The following is a 19396-nucleotide window of genomic DNA, read 5'->3' as shown; positions in this document are numbered from 1 at the left end:
TGACTGAGGAACACGGAGTGGTGCGCAGGCAGCTGGAAGGGGCCAAGGGCGTGTCCTGAGGAGCCGTGCGGGCAAAACACAGAGGGTGCTGGGCGCTCACGAAAGGCCTCTTCGCAGAGGTGCAGCTGTGCCCCGCCCAAGGCTAGGGGCCTGTCAGACCTCCCACAACCTGCCCTTCCCCCAGGGAAAGCCCCCTGGGGGATCTGGCATTCCTGAGAGCCAGGGCCAAGGCCCCAGCACCCTTGAGCGTGGACAGAGGCCTCACTCACACACGCACTTGCCCACATCCTCTCGTACCACCGACACGTGAGCCCCCGAAGAGTTCCTCACACACACACACAGTCACGCACACCCCCCACACCCCTTCACACCAACACTCTCCTTTAGCTCCAACTCCGAGGGTAAGGAGGCTAACCCCCACCCCACGCCACCCCACCCCCGCCAGGCAGTAGGGCCTCAGCACTGCAGTGTCCCCTGGCGCATGGCAGCCTTGAAGCAGGCACAGTGGAACAGGCAGGCTGGCTCCTTAGGGTCTGGAACAGTCTCATAAGCCCCACCCCCTCCTACATACACCCTGTGGCTTCCCACAACCTTGCCAACTTCCAGTTGCACTTCGTGTCACCCCACATTCTGGATGGGGACACGGACGCTCCAAGGGTCACCCCATGCCCTCTGGTTGGTGACCGCGGGAGCATAGGAAGGAGTCGGGCTGCCGGGAGTGTGGCCCCATGAAGAAGGGGTGCTGAGAGAGCATGGGAACATGCCAGCCTTAAAGAAGAAAGAAGACCCCGCGGGGCTGTGTCAGGGCGCCCCTTGGGGACCAGGGCGTGCACTGATCGCTCCGGGGTGTGTTCATTGAACTGATGGCTGTTGCTCCTACATGAAGCCTGTCCTCCGACCCAACCTCAGACACAGGCTGGAGACAGAAAACAAGAGTTGGCCACAGAGGCCCAGATCACAGGGCCGAGAAACAAGTGTCACAGACGTCCCCAGTCACTAGCAGAATGTGGTCCCCAAGCAGCGAAAGACCAGCAGTAGAGGTGGCCCTGTGTGGTTTGAGTCAGCTGAACCCCCGCCATGTGCTCTGGAGCCAGGATGGATGGCCCATGCCTTTTTTTTTTTTAAAGATTTATTTATTTTACTTGAAAGTCAGAGTTACACAGAGAGAACAGGAGAGGCAGAGAGAGAGAGAGAGAGAGAGAGAGAGAGAGAGAGGTCTTCCATCCACTGGTTTACTCCCCAACTGGCTGCAATGGCTGGAGCTGTGCCTATCCAAAGCCAGGAACCAAGAGCTTCTTCCTGGTCTCCCATGTGGTACAGGGGCCCAAGGACTTGGGGCATCTCCTACTGCTTTCCCAGGCCATAGCAGAGAGCTGGATCAGAAGAGGAGCAGCCAGGACTCGAACCAGCGCCCATATGGGGTGCCAGCACTGCAGGTGGAGGATTTACCCACTACACCATAGCACTGGCCCTGGCCCATGCCTATTAAGTGACTCTTGCTACCTGGCCAGCCCCCGCATCCCTAAAGAGAAATGTGGGAAGTTTTGCTAGAAAGTTCTTCCTTATCCCAAATTGTGTCTTCTGCACTAGAAATCCTTAGGGAGGAAGCCCCAGGGAGGCCCACGGCTGGGCTGCAAGTAGGACATCAGACATGGGGTTGGCCAAGTTGCCCAACCCTCCCTGCACCCCTCCCTTCCTGTTGACTCTAGCTGCCCTGCAGTGGCCTGGGCCTGGCTCCTCAGGGACCTTTTGCTGTCTCGGGCTATGGAGCAAGACCCTCCGAGAGGACCCTTGCGTCCGCCCCCTGCCCTTCTTCCACATGTCACCCCACTCTCTCGGCCCTCCTGTGCCTCTCAGCCACCTCCTCCCTCAGAGTCCGGGCTGTTTTCCCCTCGTCTTCCCCACCATGCCTGCCCTTTCCCTGGCTGAGGTCACAGTTGGGCCTCGGGGGCCTGCGTGTTTACCAGCTGCAGCCACATACACACATCCTAACCCCTGGAACTGGAATGCGACCTTATGTCGAAATCAACTCTTTGTAGATATGAAGAAGGTGAGGATCATGTCAAGGGGAGGAGGCCCTGTGCAATGGCAAGCATTCTGTGTGAAGGAGGCCCGGGGGAGCTGGGGGCCCTGTAACCACAGAGGGGCAGATTGGGCTGACTCAGTTGCAGGCAAAGAATAGCTGGAGCCACAAGAAGCTGGAAGAAGCAAGAAGCCTCCTCCCCTAGAGCCACCTTGAATTTGGACTTCTTGCCCGTAGAACCATGGGAGTCCGATTTGTGACTGTTTTTGTCCCCTAGTTTGTGGTCATTGGTGACAGCAGCCCCAGGACATTTGCAGCATCTGCGACAGGGCCACCAGGAGCTGGAGCCCCCAGAGCTGCGCCCACTGCGCACCTTGGACCTCCCAGGCTGACTGGTGTCCACGAGCTCCATGCCCGGAGCTTCTGGTGCACTCTCAATGGTCGGCCACTATGGCTTCAGCCCCCACGCTCTCGCAGCTCTGTGTCCCTAGAGCGGCCCTGCTCCTACCTGGCTGGCTGCCCGGTGACAAGCCCCAACTTGTCTAAACCCCAGCAGTGGACGCGGCTTAGGCTCCCGCTGGGCCCCACTGCACGCAGAGGCACCTGACTTGCAGTTGGGGCTCAGGAACGTCCCCGGCGCAGGCCCCCAAAGCCCACTCCCGCCCCGTGCCACGTGAGCCGCTCCTGTGACTTTTTTGGCTGTGTGCATGGTTGTACGTATGTGTGCGTGCGTGCAATCATGGGTGTCCGTGTGCTGGTGTGTTCCCGCATGCAGGCATGTGTATATGTGCGCATGTGTGTTGACATGTGCTTACACGTGCATGTTTTCACAGTGCCTGTGCCTGTGTGTGGACAGCTGCCCCTCGCTCTGACTTGCCCACTGCTTGGTGCTCTCAGCCCCCTTGTGGGGAACGGGTGTCACTAGCAGGTAAAACGGCACCCACTCCAGCTGCTCCGTGGTTCTCACCTGCCACCCCCAGCCACTCTGTCCCCATGTGCAGGGCCAGAGGCTGCACCCTCACCCCACCTGTCTTGCCGCTTTCTGATTGGTCCTTATCCTCACGCTCTACAGCTGTGCCACCCTGAGGCACCTGTGACCGAAGCGCGGCCCTGAGCTTGACCCTCCTCGGCGGGCTGCCTGCAGGTGAATGTGTGGGCAGTGGGCGTGTGAGCAGGAACCCGGCTGTCACTGTGGACATCAGTGGGAAATCTGCTCCGTGTCGGCTGTGGGACTACCCTCTGTTCCTTCATAGTGCCCCTGGGAGCAGAGGGAGGCTGTCTTTTGTCTTCAGGCTGTGGTCAAGAGCAACCGCACTGACAACGCAGCATGCTACTTGACCGTGACCCACAAGCCCTCGCAGCCAGGCAGCTCACGGCCTTCGGTCAGGGCCGCATGGGTGCTGCCTGCGGGGTGCCCCCATGTGCAGCACCCACGTGACACCACCGTCCCACTGTGTCTCTGAGCCGCGGTGTGAGGAGGATGGACTTGGGCAAGCTTCCTGAAATGGGAGGGAAAGGCAGGCAGAGAGACAGAGATTCCGGGGGGACTCTGTGGCACCCACAGTGTGGACCCAGCGCCGCAGAGGCACAGGCGGGAGGCTCCATGTTTCCGTGTCTGCCCGGCCCTGGCGCTGGCTGCCACTCCTCCCCGCCAGCGAGGGGACTTGACTGAGGCCCCGACTCCTGGCCCGCGGCCAGTGGCCTTGCCCTCGGCCTGCCCAGCTCAGCAGAGATTGTCAGGCAATGGAGCACATGCCCCAGAATAGTGCTATGATGTCGCCGGCTGACATTCTATCGCTGGGCCGCCACGCTGAGCGGCGCCTCCCATCCCAAAAAGGAGAAACCTGGGGACGCGGGGTACCCTGGGGCTAGGCCAGGCGTCAGGACAACGCTGCTTGCTTGCGGCTCCTCTGGGCTCCGTCCCTCTTGGGCTGTCACTCGTAGCAGCCTCTGCCTGCTCTCCTCCCCGCAGCTGAGCCAGAGGCCCCTTGCGCAAGACAGAGGGGAGTGCAGCCAGGTCTAGCCCAGGCCACCTCAGCCCACCGGGGCCTTGCTCTGGGCTCTGTCCCTTTCCCAGGCACACCCATGTCTCCAACAAACGGGCTTTCCCGGGGCCCTGTGCACAGCCCTGTCCCCATCCTGTCCGGAGCAGTGGCCTCGAGTGTTGCACACACATCTGGTGTGAAGGGTCCGAGGGGCCCCACAGCCAAGAGGTGCTTGGCAAACGCTCAACCAGGAGACGGCAGGGGCCATCTCAGGCGCAGAGACAAAGCCCAACAGCCAGAGGCACTGCTTTCTGCGCGGTCCGCAGGCCCAGCGCTGGAGTACAGCACACGGAGCCCGCTTGCACAGTGTTTCTTTAATTGAAAGACAACAGCCGACCTCAGAAGCATGGCCTCATCGAGCTGGGGGTGAGGCTCCCTCCCACCAAGCAGGGCCCAGAGACAAGGAGGAGGATCTGCCACCATGGCAGGGCGGGCGGGGGGGGGGGCAGCCAACGGGAACCACCACTTGGGACTCTGGCGGGATGTTGGGCCCCCACCTTCCCACCTCTTCCAAGGCTGTCTGGGCTCGGGGCAAGGAATGGGAGGGGCAAGCTGGGGAGGCAGTTGCCCCCGGGCTGGCTTGGACCGGGCTGGGCAGAGGCCAGGAAGACAGAAAGCAGAACCACCACAAGGCAAAGGGTCGATCACGGTGTATGTGTGAGAGCAAGAGGGAGACTGAGACAGAGAGAGTGAGAGAGAGAGAGAGAGAGAGAGAATGAAGCCAGGTCCATAAAGATGCAGGGGAACAGATCAGCAAACCCAGAAAGGAGAAAAGATCTAGCACAAGACAGAGATGGAGAGGGAGAGAGACGCTGGTCTAGGGGCCGCTAGAGCAAGGTGCCCAGCTTGGGTAGATGAGCGGGAGGACCATTGTCCTAGGACTGCCGCCTGGGACAGGTGGATTTCAGGGTGAGAGGGGGAAGCTTGGCAGGGGCGCCTCTGAGTGGCTGTGGTGCGTGAGCGGGGGCAGTTGGGCAGCCGAGGGGCCCGTGCCTTGTAGCCACTCTCAGGAAGAGTGGCCCGGCAGACAGAGGCCACAAGGGGGCGGTAAACTGGGAACGCAGGGGAGGCGCTGGGTTGGATGCAGCCAGGCAGGAGCTCCCTTGCTTTGCCTTCCTCCTTCAGGACCTCTGGCCTCGCTCCCCAGAGACCCCAGCGAGGCTACCATGGCAGCTGCTGCGGCTTCTACTTTTTGTAGTTGCCGAACTGGATGGCCAGGCGGTCAGTGACGCAGCGGAAGGTGGCCGGCTGCACCTCCCAGTAGGGCACGGGGTTGTTGAAGAGGCTGATGCCGTTGTAGTAGGCCCGCTTCACCCCGAAGCCCACGGGGCAGAAGTCGTTGACACCCACCTTGGTGATGTTGTTGGAATGCAGATAGACCACCTGTGGACGGAGCACGGCCCAGGCTGCTGTCACGGCCGGGGAGGGGAGTGCACACCCGGGAGGGTCTGGCCCCCTGCCCTCTTCCGCCCCAGCCGCAGCCTCGCAGGTGTCATCGCATCACCTTATACCCACATTGCCCTAGAGGCTTCTCTCCTGCATCAGGAGGAGAAAATTGAGCCCGGGGCCCCGGCTGGGGGGTGGGTTGAAGGTAGAAGCTTGGTGGGGTGCCGTAGGGCTGTACTGGGTGGAATGAGGCTGTAAGGGCTGCCTTGAGTCGAGGGGTTGGAAGTGCTGTGAGGACTACCGAGACAAGGAAGGAAGGCACGCTGAAGGCGCTTTGTCTCTAGAGTGAGAGGTGCTGCCCTGCGGGCAGCCCTTACAGCCTGCTGGACCTTCAGAACAACGACATCTTGCGTGGGAGGCGGAGTCAGGAACCCAGTGGTGCTGAGGAGGACGCTGGCCGCTAGAGGGCGCGCTCAGCCCGGCTTGCGCCGCACTGTCCCAGAGCTGGGCGGGCCAGAGGCAGGACACAGCCAGATGGAGGAGGAGAGCACTCCAGTCGTGTGTGATGGGGCTGAGGGAGAGGTGGAGGCCCAAAGCAGGGCTGAGCGAGCCCAAGTTCACCCATGTGCTGCAAGCCAAGGCCTTGGCCCTGAGGGAGGGGCCATGGGGACTGCTCCTTTCCCGGGATGGCCAGGGGAAGCTCTGTGGACTGTGCCTTGAAAAGCAGGGGCCGGGAGCCCAGGAACAGGTCCTGGTCCTGCAGTCCTCTGGTACCTGGCAGCCAAGGGTCCCTTGCTACCTCCCCCTGCCTCCCCTCACCTGGAGGAGCTTGAGGTCGGGCAGCCCAGCAGGCACCCTGGACAGCTTGTTGTTGTCTAGATGAAGCTCCCGCAGGGTGGGTAGAAAGCTCAGGCTCCCGTTCTCAATCATCCGGATCTGGTTGTGGCCCAGGCCCAGCCTGCAGAGGTGCACACGAGGCGCAGTCAGAGGCTGGAGGGGGAACAAGGCAGTGTGTGGGGCCATTGTGCTGCCCCTCCCTCTGGGCTTCCGGTCCCACCTGTACAACTTGGAGTATCGGAGCAGATCCTCCAGCTCGATGGCTTGAATTTTGTTGTGGTCCAGATGGAGTTCATTCAGGGTCTCTGGCAGATCTACCCAGAAGTGAGGGAATACTGAGGTGAACATGGGCGCCAGGGCAGGTGCAAAGGCCTTGAAGCAAGTGCCTCTTTCCTACCTTTGGGGATGCCAGTGAGCTTGGCTTCTGAGATGCGCAGGTAGTTGAGCTTCAGGCCATCAAAGGCTCCAGGTTCAAAGCCACTGTTCTCTAGGGGGTTCCCGCCCATCTCTGGTAAAGACAGAGAGAGACTCCATCAGCCCAGGAGCTGGTGGCTGCCTACAGCCCCCTGGAGCCTGGTGTTTCTGGGCTCAGGCCCACGTGATGGGCCCTGCTGATGGCCAGCTCTGCCCAAGTCCTCCTGAAAGCCAGTACAGCAGTTTAGAGGGCTAATTGCAAACTCCTAACTGGTCAAGGCTGCTAGCCTCAAGGGCCTTGGCCCTGGCATTGGCTTCCAGGGACAGAGAGGGACAAGAGGAGAGAAGCAAGCCAGAGATGCTGGCAGGTCTGGCTGCCCCAGTTCTCCCGCCTTCCCCTCTGTCCCGGTGCAGCGGTCCTGCACGCTGCTTTTTTGGCCTGCATTGGGGCTGTGCTGAGATTCTGTGCCTTTCCTTTGACCATTCGGAGGACTATTGCTCGAGCCAACGCTTTGTAGCTGGCCCTGGTCTCCCTTCACCGGGCTTTGAGATAAGCTTCTGGAATGTTCCCCGGGCTCGCCCATGGCCCCTTCGCCAGGACCCCGGCCTGCAGCCACACTCACCGATGCAGTTCATGTTGCGGAGCCCACTGAACACGCCCTTGGGCACCTTGCGGATGCGGTTGTCATGGATGCGGAGCTCCACCAGAGAGCTGGGCAGGTTGGGCGGGATCTCCACCAGGTGGTTCTTGGAGATGTAGAGCTTCTGCAGCTTCCGCAGCGGGCTGAAGGCCTTCTCGTGGATCTTGGTGATCTTGTTGTTCACCAGGACGAGGGCCTGAGGCACAGGAGGCGGGAGGTGAATGTCTGCTCCCCGGTCCACCCCGGCCCTTGCTCCCTTCTTCCTTGTGGGCTGGGCACCAGACTGGGAGCCAGCAGGGCCAAGAAGGGCGCTGAGCTGAGAGCTGCTGGTCCCGCACTTGCGGCTGCTCATGCCCCAGAACCCCGGCGGCTGGCACCACGGTTGGTCCCTGCACAGCGCATGCATCCGTGCACATGCACCCGTAGGGACTCATTCCCCTCCCCCCCAGCCCCTTGGGAAGAGCATAGCGGGCCGGAAGGGGAGGGGCTCACGTAGAGGTGCTGGAGGCCCTTGAAGTCGTCCTTGCGGAGCTCGGAGATGTCGTTGTTCTGAAGGTCCAGCAGTGTGGTGTCAGGCGACACCTCCTTGGGCACCGTCTTCAGACCTGGGGTGGCACACACAGGGTCCCTGATGTGATCCCGGGGACTCAGCTGCTCCCTCGCATCGCGCCTGCCCGCAAACCTGAGCGGGCTCACTCACCCTGTGCCCCTCCCCCACCCCGCATCCCACAGGACGCACGCACTGCCCAGGGTACTGACCCAGGTCAGAGCACTGAACAACCCGCAGGTGGCAGTGGCACCCAAAAGGACACATGGAGCTGAAGGTGGGCGTGAGGGCGTCCAGGTCGGGCACGCCCGAGGTGCTTTCGGCGCCCGAAGCCTCTTCATCATTCATCATGAGCAGCCCGTCGTCCAGGGCGAAGTCCCAGAAGCCTTTCTGCTCGAAGGGCAGGGCCTGGCCCAGGGCCAGCAGAGCCGCAAGGAGCCACAGGGGCCGCATGGTTGACGTGGTACCTGGGAGGAAGCGTTCTTCACTGAGCACTCCACACATCCTGGGCGCCCCCTCCCACCTGCCCCTCCCCCAACCACCGCTTGTCAGCAGCTGGCATGCAGTGCATGATGGGTCTGTGGCCCTCGCTTCTCCGCAGACATAGCCAGCCCCGGGGCAAGCGAGAGGTGGCAGCAACCAGTGTGAGCAGGAGGCAGCCAGCACACAGGATACCAGACGGCGCCTCTGGGGGTAGGGGTGGGAAGCCAGCAAGGCTGAGTAGCTGAGCTGGAGGGCAAAGCCCTCGAGGGCCACCCTGGGCCACGGCTGCTGGGACTTCTGGGCTGGGGGCCAGGGGGCTGCAGTGAGCGAGGGAGGGTCTGGGTCTCATGCTTTCCTTGCTGCAGGAAGGGAAGACTGTCCTTTGAGGCCAGGGGCGGGATCAGCTCTGAGCAGGGGGGTCTGGGCTGGAGGGGGCACGGCGCCGTTCCCCCTCCCCCCCCCCAGCTTGTTCCTGAGGCCTGGGCTTCCTCCTCTGGACGCCAGCCTCCGCCGGGATTGACCTGCAGAGCCTGCAGCTTCCAGCTCTGCTCCTGCCCTTCCTTGGTGCCTCTAGCCCGGCCCCTGGAGGGGCCCTGTGAGGAGCAGGCTGCCGCCTGGGTGGCGGGCAGGGTCAGGCTTGCTGGAGACCCCCCAGGATGAGGGAGGCAGCAGGGTGGGGGTGGAGCGGAAGCTGCCCTGCCCGAGCCTGCCCCAGCACCCACCTCTGCCTGCCTCCTGCCTCCTGGTTCAGACACTGCCCTGGCCTCTCCTACCACCCTCACCTACCCTGACCCCTCTCCCACCCTTGGCAAAGTCCCAGGTTTTGTCCCTGCCTCATTTTCCCCATCTGTTCCATGGGAAGAAACATGTCTGCTGGGGGTCTGGGGCTGCCCTGGATACCTCTGTGGACAGGAAGCCCAGCGAGGCACCGAATCGCCACAGCCCAGTGAGTTCCCCACTTGGGGCCCATCTGAGCAGGCAGACCCAGTCCGCAGGGTGAGGGGGCAGGGGGCTCAGCTGGCCACTGGGGCCTGCAGCTTCAGAGTCTTCGCCACCAGCAGGCTGTGGGCTTGAGGCCAGGCTTGGCCGGGTCTCGGTGTCTCGGCACAAGCACTGTACCTCCGGATCCCATCAGTGCCAGGGCTGTTTCTCCGGGGCCCTGGAGGTGCATCGGCATGTGGCTTGCCCCAGTGCCCTGCTGGCCCCTGCGCCCGGACACAGGGGTCCCTGGAGAGGCTCCAGCTGCCCCCCCAAGCCATGGCTGCAGATCCCACAGCAAAGTAGAGGGCAGAGCTCAAGGCTCAGCTCCACTTCCCTCTCACTTCCCTCGCTCCTGGGAGCCTGCGTGATCCACCCCCAGCTGCGGGGCCCAGGCTGGCTCAGGGCGAGTGGGGCTGCCCCGGGGAGCCCTCGGGTGTTGGCCGAAGCTTAGGTAGAAGGAGCCGTGCTCGCCTACCCGGATGGTGATTCCCTTCTTCTTCCCCTCAGCTGGCAACCTCCAGGGCAGGGCGGGGCAGGGTCTCCTGTGCCCCTGCCTAGTTGCCGCTGGATGGCGAAGCGCTGGAAGAAGGAGGAAGAGAGGCCGAGGCGGAGAGGAGACGCAGTATGGGAGCGAGTGAGGAGAGGCCGGCCCGCGCCGCCCCTGCCAAAGCCACTACCTCCCAGGGGAATGAGTCAGGGCTGGGAGGCCGCAGGGCCCTGGGAGGCTCTGCGATTTGCAGCCCACCTGGACGGGTGGGGGTGGGCTGGGCTGGGCTGCCAGGCGCAGGGGAGGCTGCAGGGAAGGGCCAGTGCAGGCAGGCCTTTTGCAGCCTGCCCGGGGCGGGGGCGGCCTGGAGGTCTCCACGGGACACCCCTCCCTAGGCCTCAAGTCTCTTGAGATGACCGGGAGCTGGGGCTCCCCCTGGGCACTCTGGGAAGGTGGGCAGCCTGCTGGCATGCTGCGAGGCCAGCCAGGGCAAGACTGGAGGAGCTCATCAGAGCCTTCCTGGGAGCCGGGGCTGTCCAGGATGTGTGGCAGTAGCTCGAGTCCAGTGTCCTTGTCGTGAACCTGGGTGTCCCCAAGGGGCTGAGAGGGGTCCAGGGTAGAGGCTGGCTCTCGGCCTACCTCTGAGTTCCAGCTCTGGCTCACCCTGAGGGCGGAGGGAAGCTGAAGGCAAGGCTTGGCCAGTTTTCCACGGCTCCTAGCTGGTGGGCTGGGGGCTGGCCGGGCTTCCCAGTAAAGGTTTCATTTCCCCTTAGACACGGAGCCAGCAGGGGGTGGCAAGGGATGCCAGCAGGGCCAGAGGGAGCTGGGGGAGCCCAGGGGGCACAAGCACTGGCCCCATTTTGTGGATGGGAAAACTGAGGCCTGGAGTGAGGAGCTGACTTGCTCCGACTCCGTCAGCTTGAGACTTGGAGCCCAGCTTTGGGGATTGCAGGCCTGGAACTTCCTGGCCTCAGCCCTGCCCTGCCTCCGCCCTGGCCTTCAGCAGTGGGGGTGCTGGCGGGTCTCCGGGCCTGGATGGCTTAGAGAGGATGAGGTGGTAGCTTAAGGACACTGCCTACACCTCACACTGAGCCCCAACCCCGCCACGTGTACACACACACACACACACACACACACTGGGACACCCACACCCTGCACTTTTTTCCTTCCTTGGTCTTCCGGGATGTATCCCCAAGGACTCAGGGGCGCCTTGAGCCTCATCAAAATGTGCCCTGAGCTCGCTGGCAGCCGCCTCCTCAGAGCAAAGGAAAGAAGTGGTCTCGGCGGCCCGTGCCAGCGCGGCGGCCGCAGGTGTGAGTGAGGGCAGAGGCCGGGCCTCCTGGAGCCTCGGAGCCGCCTCAATAGGGCCCTCCTTGTCTGGGCCTCTGAAAGCCAGTGCAGTTCTGCGGGCTGATCGCTCCAGGTTACAGCCCAACAAGACGTGCTGGCAGCCTCGGAGAACACGCAGGGGCCGTGCCAGGCATTCAGGCCAGGCCAAGGGCGGCGGGAGCAGGGTTTGAGGTCTGGCGGCTCCTGGGAGCTCGTCTGCAGATGTGCGCTGGCAGCTGCGCGGACGCGGACGCCCTGCTCGTAACCTGACCTGACCTCTGACACACGTGCTGTCTTCCCCCGGCCCCGCCAGGCTTCTGGGCCTGCAAGGCTGGGAGACAGGTGATGCTGCCCCATCTCCCTCTCTCCCCTCTTTGCCTACCAAAGTCTTCTGGGCCCAGCTTCAAGTAGCAGAGGGGTGCCCGGGCCCTGCCTGCCATCCCACCATGCCCCAGAAGGCTCTGCACTCATGTGTGTCTGCGCTGGTGGGAGGGGTGGAGACCCGGAGGCCATCCCCCCATCTGCATGCTGGCCGCCCCCTGGATCCACGGCCATTGCAAGGGAGGCAGATGCCCCAGCTCCTCCCTGCTGTGGCCCTGGCACTGCTGGGTAACCAGACGGAGCACTGGAGAAGCAGGCTAGACCTGGAAGGGGTTTCCTGGTCCCCCTGCACTTGGGCCGTGTGCTCTCCCTTCTTCTCCCATTTCCTGGCCTCCACTCACCATGTTCTAGACTCTTCCAGGAAGAGGGAGGGTGCTGTCACCTCCCAAGGGTGGGGTAGGGACTCAAGCGATTTCTTCACCTGACCCTACCTCTACGCTGTTGACCATAAGAAAGAAGCTATGATCCGAACACCAGGGCGCAGAGAGGTTACCCAGAACTCTTGTCCAAGGCCACACAGGGAGGACGTGGCGGAGCTGGGACTCCACTGTGCATCTGCCTGCCTGCCTGCCTGCCTGCCTGCCGAGCGAGGACAGCGGCCAGGCATCTGGAAGGCTGGGGAGCCTTCCCTCTCCTGGGCCCGGGGTTTCCCTGCACCCTCCTCTGTGCTGGCTTTTACTCTCTGCCAGGGGCTCTGGCTGGGGTGGGACCCAGCCCTCTTTAGCCAGCTGGAGAGGCCCAGGAGGTGAGGCCTCCCAGAGCTACCAGGGCTCCTATGGGTGCATGCCTCCCTGCAGTCAGGAAGCCCCCGATGCCCGTGGGAAGGTGTTCAAGGCCAAGCAGGGGTGCTCTATCCCTCTCCTTCAAGTCTCACTTCTGGTCATGAAGTTCCCAATCCCGGCGCCACCCAGGCCTCTGCCTGCTATATTCCCTTGGCCAGAGACCAGAGAGCTGGCAGCTTGTGAGGGAGAAGCAGGGGCAGGTTCAAGAGTTACCCAGGGGCCTGCACTTTGGTGTAGCTGGTAAAGCGGGCCACCTGCAGTGCCGGCAATCCATATGGGCGAAAGTTCTAGTCCCGGCTGCCCCACTTCTGAGCCAGCTCTCTGCTGTGGCTTGGGAAAGCAGTAGAAGATGGCCCAAGCCCTTGGACCCCTGTATCCACATGGGAGACCCAGAAGAAGCTCCTGGCTCCTGGCTTCGGATCGGCGCAGCTCCGGCCATTGAGGTCAATTGGGGAGTGAACCAGCAGATGGAAGACCTCTCTCTCTCTCTCTCTCTCTGTCTCTCCTTCTCTCTGTGTGTAACTCTGACTTTCATATCAATCAATAATTTTTTTTTTAAAGAGTCGCCCAGAGTCTTGGCTTGGCCCCTGCCCCATGTCCTCCAGCTCAGGCCACGCTGGTCTGTGTGCAACAGGAGAGTTTGATATAAGGAGGCTGGGGAGAGCCCCAGGGGGTGGAGAGCGGGGTTGGAGCTGAGCAGGCGGGCAGCCTACTGCATGTGGATGACCCGAGGCTGGCGGGCTCTGGGGGAGAAGGTGCCCTACACGGCCATCCCAGGGATTAGTCTATCCCAGAGCAGTGAGGAGAGTGGGGGAAGAAGGCAAATGCACGGGGCAGGGGGAGATGGGGTGGTTCCCAGGAGCCTGGGGGCCTGGAAGTAGGACAGGAGGCCCCTGGGAGCCGTCTGGCTGGGGGCACCAGTTGTGAGAAGGAACCTGCCCTTCTGCAGGGAAGGCTGGGATGCTGGTTCTTCCTGCTGGGCTGGAGAAAGGCTCAGCCATGCCCACCCAGCACCCCACGGCCCACAGCAGCGTGCCCCAGAAGAGCCCCCATCACCTTCCACCAATGGGCCACAGCGTGTGTAGGGATGGCTGGTCAGCCTGGAAGCAGAAGGGAGGTCAGCGTGGGCCTAGGAAGACCTTTGTCAAGGTCACAGGTGTTGTGGTGGGTAAGGAAGGTGACAGGCTGGTGGACGGGCTTGGAGCAGCACAGGGGGTGGAGGCCGGGGGACTGCCTCCCTGGAAAGAGTGGGACCAAGGACAAGGGCCTCCTGGGTCAGGCCCCTGCACAAGGTGAAGGAGGGCCAGTGCTGAGTGGGCCCAGGAAACCCAGGAGACAGGGAGGGGGTCCTGTACTGGCCCCAGCCACGCAGAGGTCACGGCGACCACTGCAATGTCACGGACAACACCCCTTCCTTCCACCCTTCCCCACTTGCAACCCTCCAGCTGTTGTAAGTCAATGCCCGTGACTGCACCTGAGAACAAGCTGGCATGGGACTGGGCCAAAGTGCTCAAGGCCGCTGGGATCCAGGGGGCTTAAAGACAGGCCAGGGGTGCTCCCACAACAGGCCAGCCCCCCGCCCCCCACGCCCCACTGCTCCAAGCCCGCTCCCGCTACCCAGTCCTGGCGGCTCAGTGGCAGCCCCGGGTCTTCCTTCCCAGCAGCCATACATGGGCATGTTACACACCAAGGTGCCCCTTGCTTGTGCACCAGCTCTCCTCGGAGGCGGCTGGCACTGAAGGTGCTCACCTGCCCTCCCGGATGCGGGTCCCCCAGGAGCCTCCCTGGTCGTGAGGGAGCCTGTGAACATCTCCAACTTGTGTCAGTGCAGGGCGGAGAGCTGGCAGGCCAGGGAGGGGTGAGGGCAGAGGCAGGAGCCCGCACACGGTGGGCGGGAGTCGCTTGATGGCTCAGGAGAGGGGGCTTCCTGCTCCTGTTCAGCAGAACTGGGCAGGGCAACCCTCACTAACCAGGGGCCAGGCATGCGGGCACTCAACTTGGGGTGCTCCCTCCCCCAACCTCCCAGGCCGCTCAGGGGACACCCGGACAGCTCGGTTCTCCTTCTCCTGGGTCCTGCTCCCCTCCTCCGATCATTCTGCATTCCAGTCTAAGGGGGTTCTGGGGGACAGATAGGACTGAGCCACTCAGGCAACCCTACTCAGGGCCCCTGCCCACAGGGCTCCATGGACCCACACCCCGTTCAGGGGGAAGTAGAGGCAGGGCATTGGCCTGTGAGCGAGCCAGAACCATCTGGGCAGGGTGCCTGGGGCGTGCCTGGGAAACCAAGTCTCGCAGTCCGTGCCAAGCACGAGCCACAGGCAGTAGGGGCTGCTTCAGAGCACTGAGCTCAGCGGGTGCCCAGGGCGGGGAAGGCGCCAGGCCCAGCGAGGCCGGCACAGTTGAGGGCGCCCCTGGGGCTTGCAAGGAAGGGCAAGGTCATTGGCAGAGGTGGGGTGCTAGCCGCGCAGCCATGCCTCGGTGATGCTCCCGGCAGACAGACTGGATGGGACAGAGTAAGGTCAGAGTGCAGAGGCAAGGGTGGGATGAGGGAAGGCACCTGGGGGGGGGGCGGGGAAAAAGAGGCGGAAACAGGATGAGGACCAGCGGAGCTGCAGGGTGGCGGTGATGGGGCAGGGACCGTGAGCCTGCAGCGGATGCCTTGGAAATCTGAACGGGGCTAGCAGGCGGCAACAGGGCAGGACTGAGGCAGCGGAGACAGTTTGAGGCCATTGTGGGGACAGTGGGGACAGTGTGGAGCTGGCGCAGGGTTGGGGGGGCCCTACCTGGGGAGGGGAAGTGGCCAGGCGCAGGCCGGCTAGGTGGCGGGCTGGGATGTCAGGCTGTCCGTACTTCCGTCCGTCGGGGTGGGGGGGGCCGACCGAGAGCAGCTGCTCGCTCCTGGGCAGTTGGTGGAGAGAGGGAGGCAGAGGCGGCAGGAGCTGAGGCTAAAGGCTGGGCGGGCGGGCCGACAGGGAGGGGACGCGGGGAGGGGGCGGGGAGGGAGGCAAGGAGGGAGGGGGCCGGAGGGCGGGCCGGAGGGAGGGGTAGGCTTCCCGCCCCCCTGGCAGCTTCAAAGGGAGCAATTTTCTCGTAGACGGCTGGGCTAGGCTAGCTGCGCCCCTCCCCTCCCCCGCTCCCCAGCCCCCTCCCCCGGGCGCACACTCACACTCACTCACACAAGGGCCCAGCGTCAAACTTTCCACTGCCCAGATGGGGACACTGAGGCGCTTGCTGGAGACCTGCCAGGCAGAGGAAAGAAGCCGAGGGGGAGGTGGCCTCGGGGTGCTAGGCCAGTGAACGGGTCCTGGAACTCTGTCCTACGCCCGCCCAGAACCTGCGGCCACTGGGGCCTGAACAAGGAGGTGGCTTCGCTGGGATCGGAGAAGGAGCTGGTGTGGATTTCTGGAAGGGCTTGATCTAGGCTCCCGGGCGCTCTGTACCTCCCTTCCCTTCCTTGCTTCCCTCCCTCCCATCCAGCCTTTCTTTCCTTACTGAGAGCACCAGTGGCTCTCTGTGAAAGGAGGGAAGCCTGGGAGAGGCTGTGAGTGGGAAAGCGCATTCCGAGAAGAGAAGAGGCGCCCAGCGAGGCTCGAGTCACCGTTCTTGCTCAATCCCGCAGGTCCCCTAGGGCGAGGAGGAGGACCAGCTCACCGCTCTGTGGGTGGCACTTCCTCTGTGCTGACTGCCGCACTGGTCACTTACAGGAGGTAACAGGGTTAGGCCGCCAAGCCTCAGAGCTGCTTCCTGATGGCCCCAGGGAGTCCCGCTCCCCCGCAGCTAGGGGTCCTCACACCTCCTCCCTGTCGGGGGTGGCTCCCTCCCGTCAGAGCAGCTGCTGAGCCAGGGCTTGGAAGGAGTGAGAAACCCCAGTAGGGCGCCACACTGAGGCCAGGAAAACTGGGCATGGACTGGGGGGGAGGAGGAAAGGGCAAAGGGGCGGAGGGGGACCCCCGGGAGCTCTGCCTACCTGGCATGGCATGAGGTCTGAAATAGCACAGGCCGGGGCCAGACCCTCTCATAAGGGCCCTAAGGTATGGCTGGGCACCGTGTCAGCTCGAGGCCCTACTGGGACAGGGAACACGCGATGGCTCAACCAAGCTATGGTCCTAGAAGAAGCTTCCAGGCCGGACCACGTAGAAGAGAGAAGGAGCTGCGGTTCCCTCTGGCTCGCACAGTTGGGACCAGGAGGTTGGGAGCACAGACCTCGTGTCTTCCTTTTGCCGCGAGATGTCTCCCGACACGTGTGGCAGCAGACAGAACCACGTGGGCACCCTGGAGCCCCGCAGAGCTGCAGCACTGCCACTCGTGGCCACCTGGCCACATCTCTGCTCCTGCCCTGCCCTGGATTCACAGCCAGGTATCACTCAGGGCTAAGCGTGTTGGTGGGGACCAGGGACACAAAGCCCACAAGGCACTCTGCTCTGTGAGAGCAGCCAGGTGCAGAGTCCCGGAGTGCTTGGTCCCATTCAGAGGAAATGGCCAGGCCAGGCCCATCCGTAAGAGACTGAGAGGAGAGAAGAGATGGGCGGGAATGGGAGGGGTTGTGGGGGGGGGGGGCAGGGCTAGCGAAAGGTCTGTGTTTTCTTGCTGAGGGAATGAAAATGTTCTAAAAGTGACCTTGGGGATGGCTGCAGCTCTGTGAAGATCCTAAAGGAGATTGTATGGTGCAAAAGAGCTTCAAAAAGTTCGTGGAGAATGGAATTTAGAGAAATGCAGATCTTGAAATCCACGCACGCATATGGGGATGCAAAGTAGGTCTCAAAAAAAAAAAAAAAAAAAGCAGTGTTGCAAAAGGAAAAACTCAGAAGGTACCCAGCTGCCCACACACGCTTACCTGAGGAGCCCTTTGCTGAGCACAGAGCCACCTGCTCCCGGGGGCTGGGGCCTTAGGCGCTGGATCACTCTGGCCTTGGCCTCCTAGAGCCCCAGGAGGCAGACTGTGGCACGAGCAGGGGACTGTCGTGTTCTTGTGTCTTGCCCCTGCAGGGCCACACCCAGGAAGGCTTCCTGAAGGAGGTGACAGAGCAGGGAGCAGCAGAAGCCCTTGCACGCAGCTGGCTCTCAGGACTCCAACAGGCACCAGGCATGTTCCTGGAGGGGCTTGGGGATGATGATAAGGTGATACCCCCGGCCACCCCACACAGGACCAGGAAGCACCGGATACACTTGGGAGCGCTTCCTTGAAGGCGGGGGATGCATCTGGGCGATCCTTGCATAAATACGGTTCTCATGCCTGGAAGGTTCTGTGTCTGTGGTTTGTAGTCTGCAATAAGCCGTAACTGCACGCTCGCTCCCAGGCCCACTGAGTCACTGGGCCTGCCTCCTTAATTTGGGGGTCACTCCCACACCAGCCAGGGAGCACCTCGGTTCTTGGGTCTCCCCCCATGCTGTGCAGGAAGCATCTAGACCCCAGCTGATGTGCAGGGGTACAGAGCACCCTCACTGGCTAGAGGGGTCAGGTGGCTTCCTGCCCTTTTGGCTTCCCTGAAGGGGGAGGAGGCAGGCAGAGGGCGGGAGGAGTGCAAGGGGGGGCAAGGCAGGAAGGAAGAGCAGGCATTTCCGGAGGCCCCCAGGGCTCCCAAGGAGGAGGAGGAGGCCAGAGCACAGCTGTCTCAGCTCTCCAGGAGCAAGGGGTGGGGGCGGCAGAGCGGGGCTCCTCCAGCATGGTGGCCGGCCAGTGTGTGCGACTCTGGGACAAGCCTCTGGAGCCCAAGCTGGGACACTTCCCACCGAGCTCTCAGCCCCGTCAGGCTTCGGGGAGTTTCGGACTCCGTGCTCAGAGCAGCCAGCCTCACCTAGCCCTCCCGCAGGCAGCTGCTGGCAGATGGGTGGGTGTGAGGCATAGGCCTGTGCCTTGGAGTCCCACGGAGGGAAGGGCTGCGGGGAGGGCACGCCCCCTCCCCGGGGTGTCCGAGTGCAGCCGGCTGCCACTCCCTTGGCTCGTGTGCGCAGAAGGACCCTGTGTCAGCTGCAGCCTGTCCCCCCACAGCTGGCTTGCAGCTGTTTGTGCCCTGGCTTCAAAGCGGGTCCTCTACGAGTCAGCCCCCAGGCTCTCAGGCCCTGTCCCGCAGGGCCTCCCTCCCCATCAGAGAGTGTGTCGGGTCAGCCCAGAGCCAGGGCTCTCTCCCATGAGCATACCCTGATGCCTCAGTTTCCCGGACTCATCCTCAGCCAGGCCACTTCTTGAGTTGAGTGGCCATGCCCAGAGCACCCCAAGATTCCAGGTGCTGCTCCCAGCCTGCCGGTTTTGTCCACCCCCATGGGGCCTGGGCAGGGCCAGCGGGGGCAGAGCTGTGGCACAGCACTGGGCATTAGGGGGACCATCGGAGTACAGGGAGCGGGGCATCTGGGAAGGCACCTCTTGCCCTTATGCCGGAGAGATAGCTGAGCTGGTGCTGAGTGGGCCGAGCTTCCACTTTCTGGAAGCTTCCCAGTGCCGGATGGCCGAGGCGTGGCTGGTGAAAGCTGGCACTCTCCATGCCAAGAGCTTTTTTTGACCTTCCCCTGAGGACATAATCACACAGCATCTCTCCCCTCTGGGCCACCAGGGCTGTAATTTCAGGGCCCGTGGGGGGCTACGCAGAGGTCCAGCCTGTATCTAGCTATCTTTAGCAAGGCGTGGTCTGGGGCGTGGCCAGAGCAGGGTGAGTGGACAGGGGCTGTGTCATGGGGAGGCCTCCGTGGCCAGCCTTCAAAGCCAAGGAGACGGATGCAGGCCATGATGTCCCCAAGGATCCTGAGCCTCAACTCTGGCCCTCAGCGGTGATCCGATCAGATCCCTGGCAGAGGCCAGCACCTAGCCCGAGGGCCGGATAGTCTAGCTAGTGTGTCTGGGGTTGTCCCTTTGTGGCCACCACGGAGGAAGGAGCTTGAGTGAAGCTTGCCTGCCGTATAAGGCAGGGGAGAAGACTCGGAACAGGAGGCAGGGAGGCCAGAGACAAACAGATGGATTGGAGAATTTGCAGACCAGTGGGACTCACTGTGGGACGGGGGTCAGGCGAAGGGGAGCAGAGGAACAAAGTCATACTGTGGTCCCCAACAGGGGACACAGGCCCAACCC

The 19396-nt window shown here is 62.8% G+C and overlaps 1 protein-coding gene and 1 long non-coding RNA gene across 13 annotated transcripts; one reads left to right on the top strand and one right to left on the bottom strand.

Annotated features, from left to right (window-relative positions):
• Window positions 1-4308: 4308 nt before the first annotated feature.
• Window positions 4309-15321, bottom strand: BGN (biglycan). 11 transcript variants are annotated; one of them, XM_089323637.1, is made up of 11 exons: window positions 15120-15259; window positions 14086-14176; window positions 13393-13436; window positions 9833-9936; window positions 8106-8360; window positions 7839-7951; window positions 7329-7542; window positions 6689-6799; window positions 6512-6605; window positions 6274-6412; window positions 4368-5451 (listed from the first exon to the last, which is right to left on the bottom strand). In XM_089323637.1, exons 5-11 carry the CDS (start codon window positions 8344-8346, stop codon window positions 5254-5256), a joined length of 1110 nt encoding a protein of 369 aa, XP_089179763.1. In that variant the 5' UTR covers window positions 8347-8360; window positions 9833-9936; window positions 13393-13436; window positions 14086-14176; window positions 15120-15259; the 3' UTR covers window positions 4368-5253. The 11 variants fall into 11 exon arrangements, with proteins under 11 accessions (NP_001182620.1, XP_089179763.1, XP_089179762.1 ...); XM_089323636.1 differs by having other exon boundaries at window positions 14086-14136; XM_070066302.2 differs by lacking the exon at window positions 9833-9936.
• Window positions 14720-17572, top strand: LOC138847616 (uncharacterized). 2 transcript variants are annotated; one of them, XR_011385499.2, is made up of 4 exons: window positions 14720-14854; window positions 15956-16043; window positions 16447-16693; window positions 17323-17572. It is a non-coding gene; the product is annotated as an uncharacterized LOC138847616 (long non-coding RNA). The 2 variants fall into 2 exon arrangements; XR_016227732.1 differs by lacking the exon at window positions 17323-17572 and having other exon boundaries at window positions 16411-16535.
• Window positions 17573-19396: the final 1824 nt, after the last annotated feature.

This window comes from Oryctolagus cuniculus, chromosome X, assembly GCF_051225735.1.
Source record: "Oryctolagus cuniculus isolate XC-2025 breed Fujian yellow rabbit chromosome X, ASM5122573v1, whole genome shotgun sequence".
Classification (NCBI taxonomy): Eukaryota; Metazoa; Chordata; class Mammalia; order Lagomorpha; family Leporidae; genus Oryctolagus; species Oryctolagus cuniculus.
The sequence above is the reverse complement of the archived record's forward strand: the minus strand, read 5'-3'. Positions and strand labels throughout refer to the sequence as shown.

Coding starts and splice junctions, on each gene's coding strand:
- BGN (XM_089323635.1), bottom strand. CDS start 14,146: ATGTTCACAGGCTCCCTCACGACCAGGGAGGCTCCTGGGGGACCCGCA. Junction 7,952..8,105: donor TGTTCAGTGCTCTGACCTGG/GTCAGTACCCTG, acceptor GTGCCACCCCAG/GTCTGAAGACGGTGCCCAAG. Junction 6,606..6,688: donor GCTCACTGGCATCCCCAAAG/GTAGGAAAGAGG, acceptor ACTTCTGGGTAG/ATCTGCCAGAGACCCTGAAT.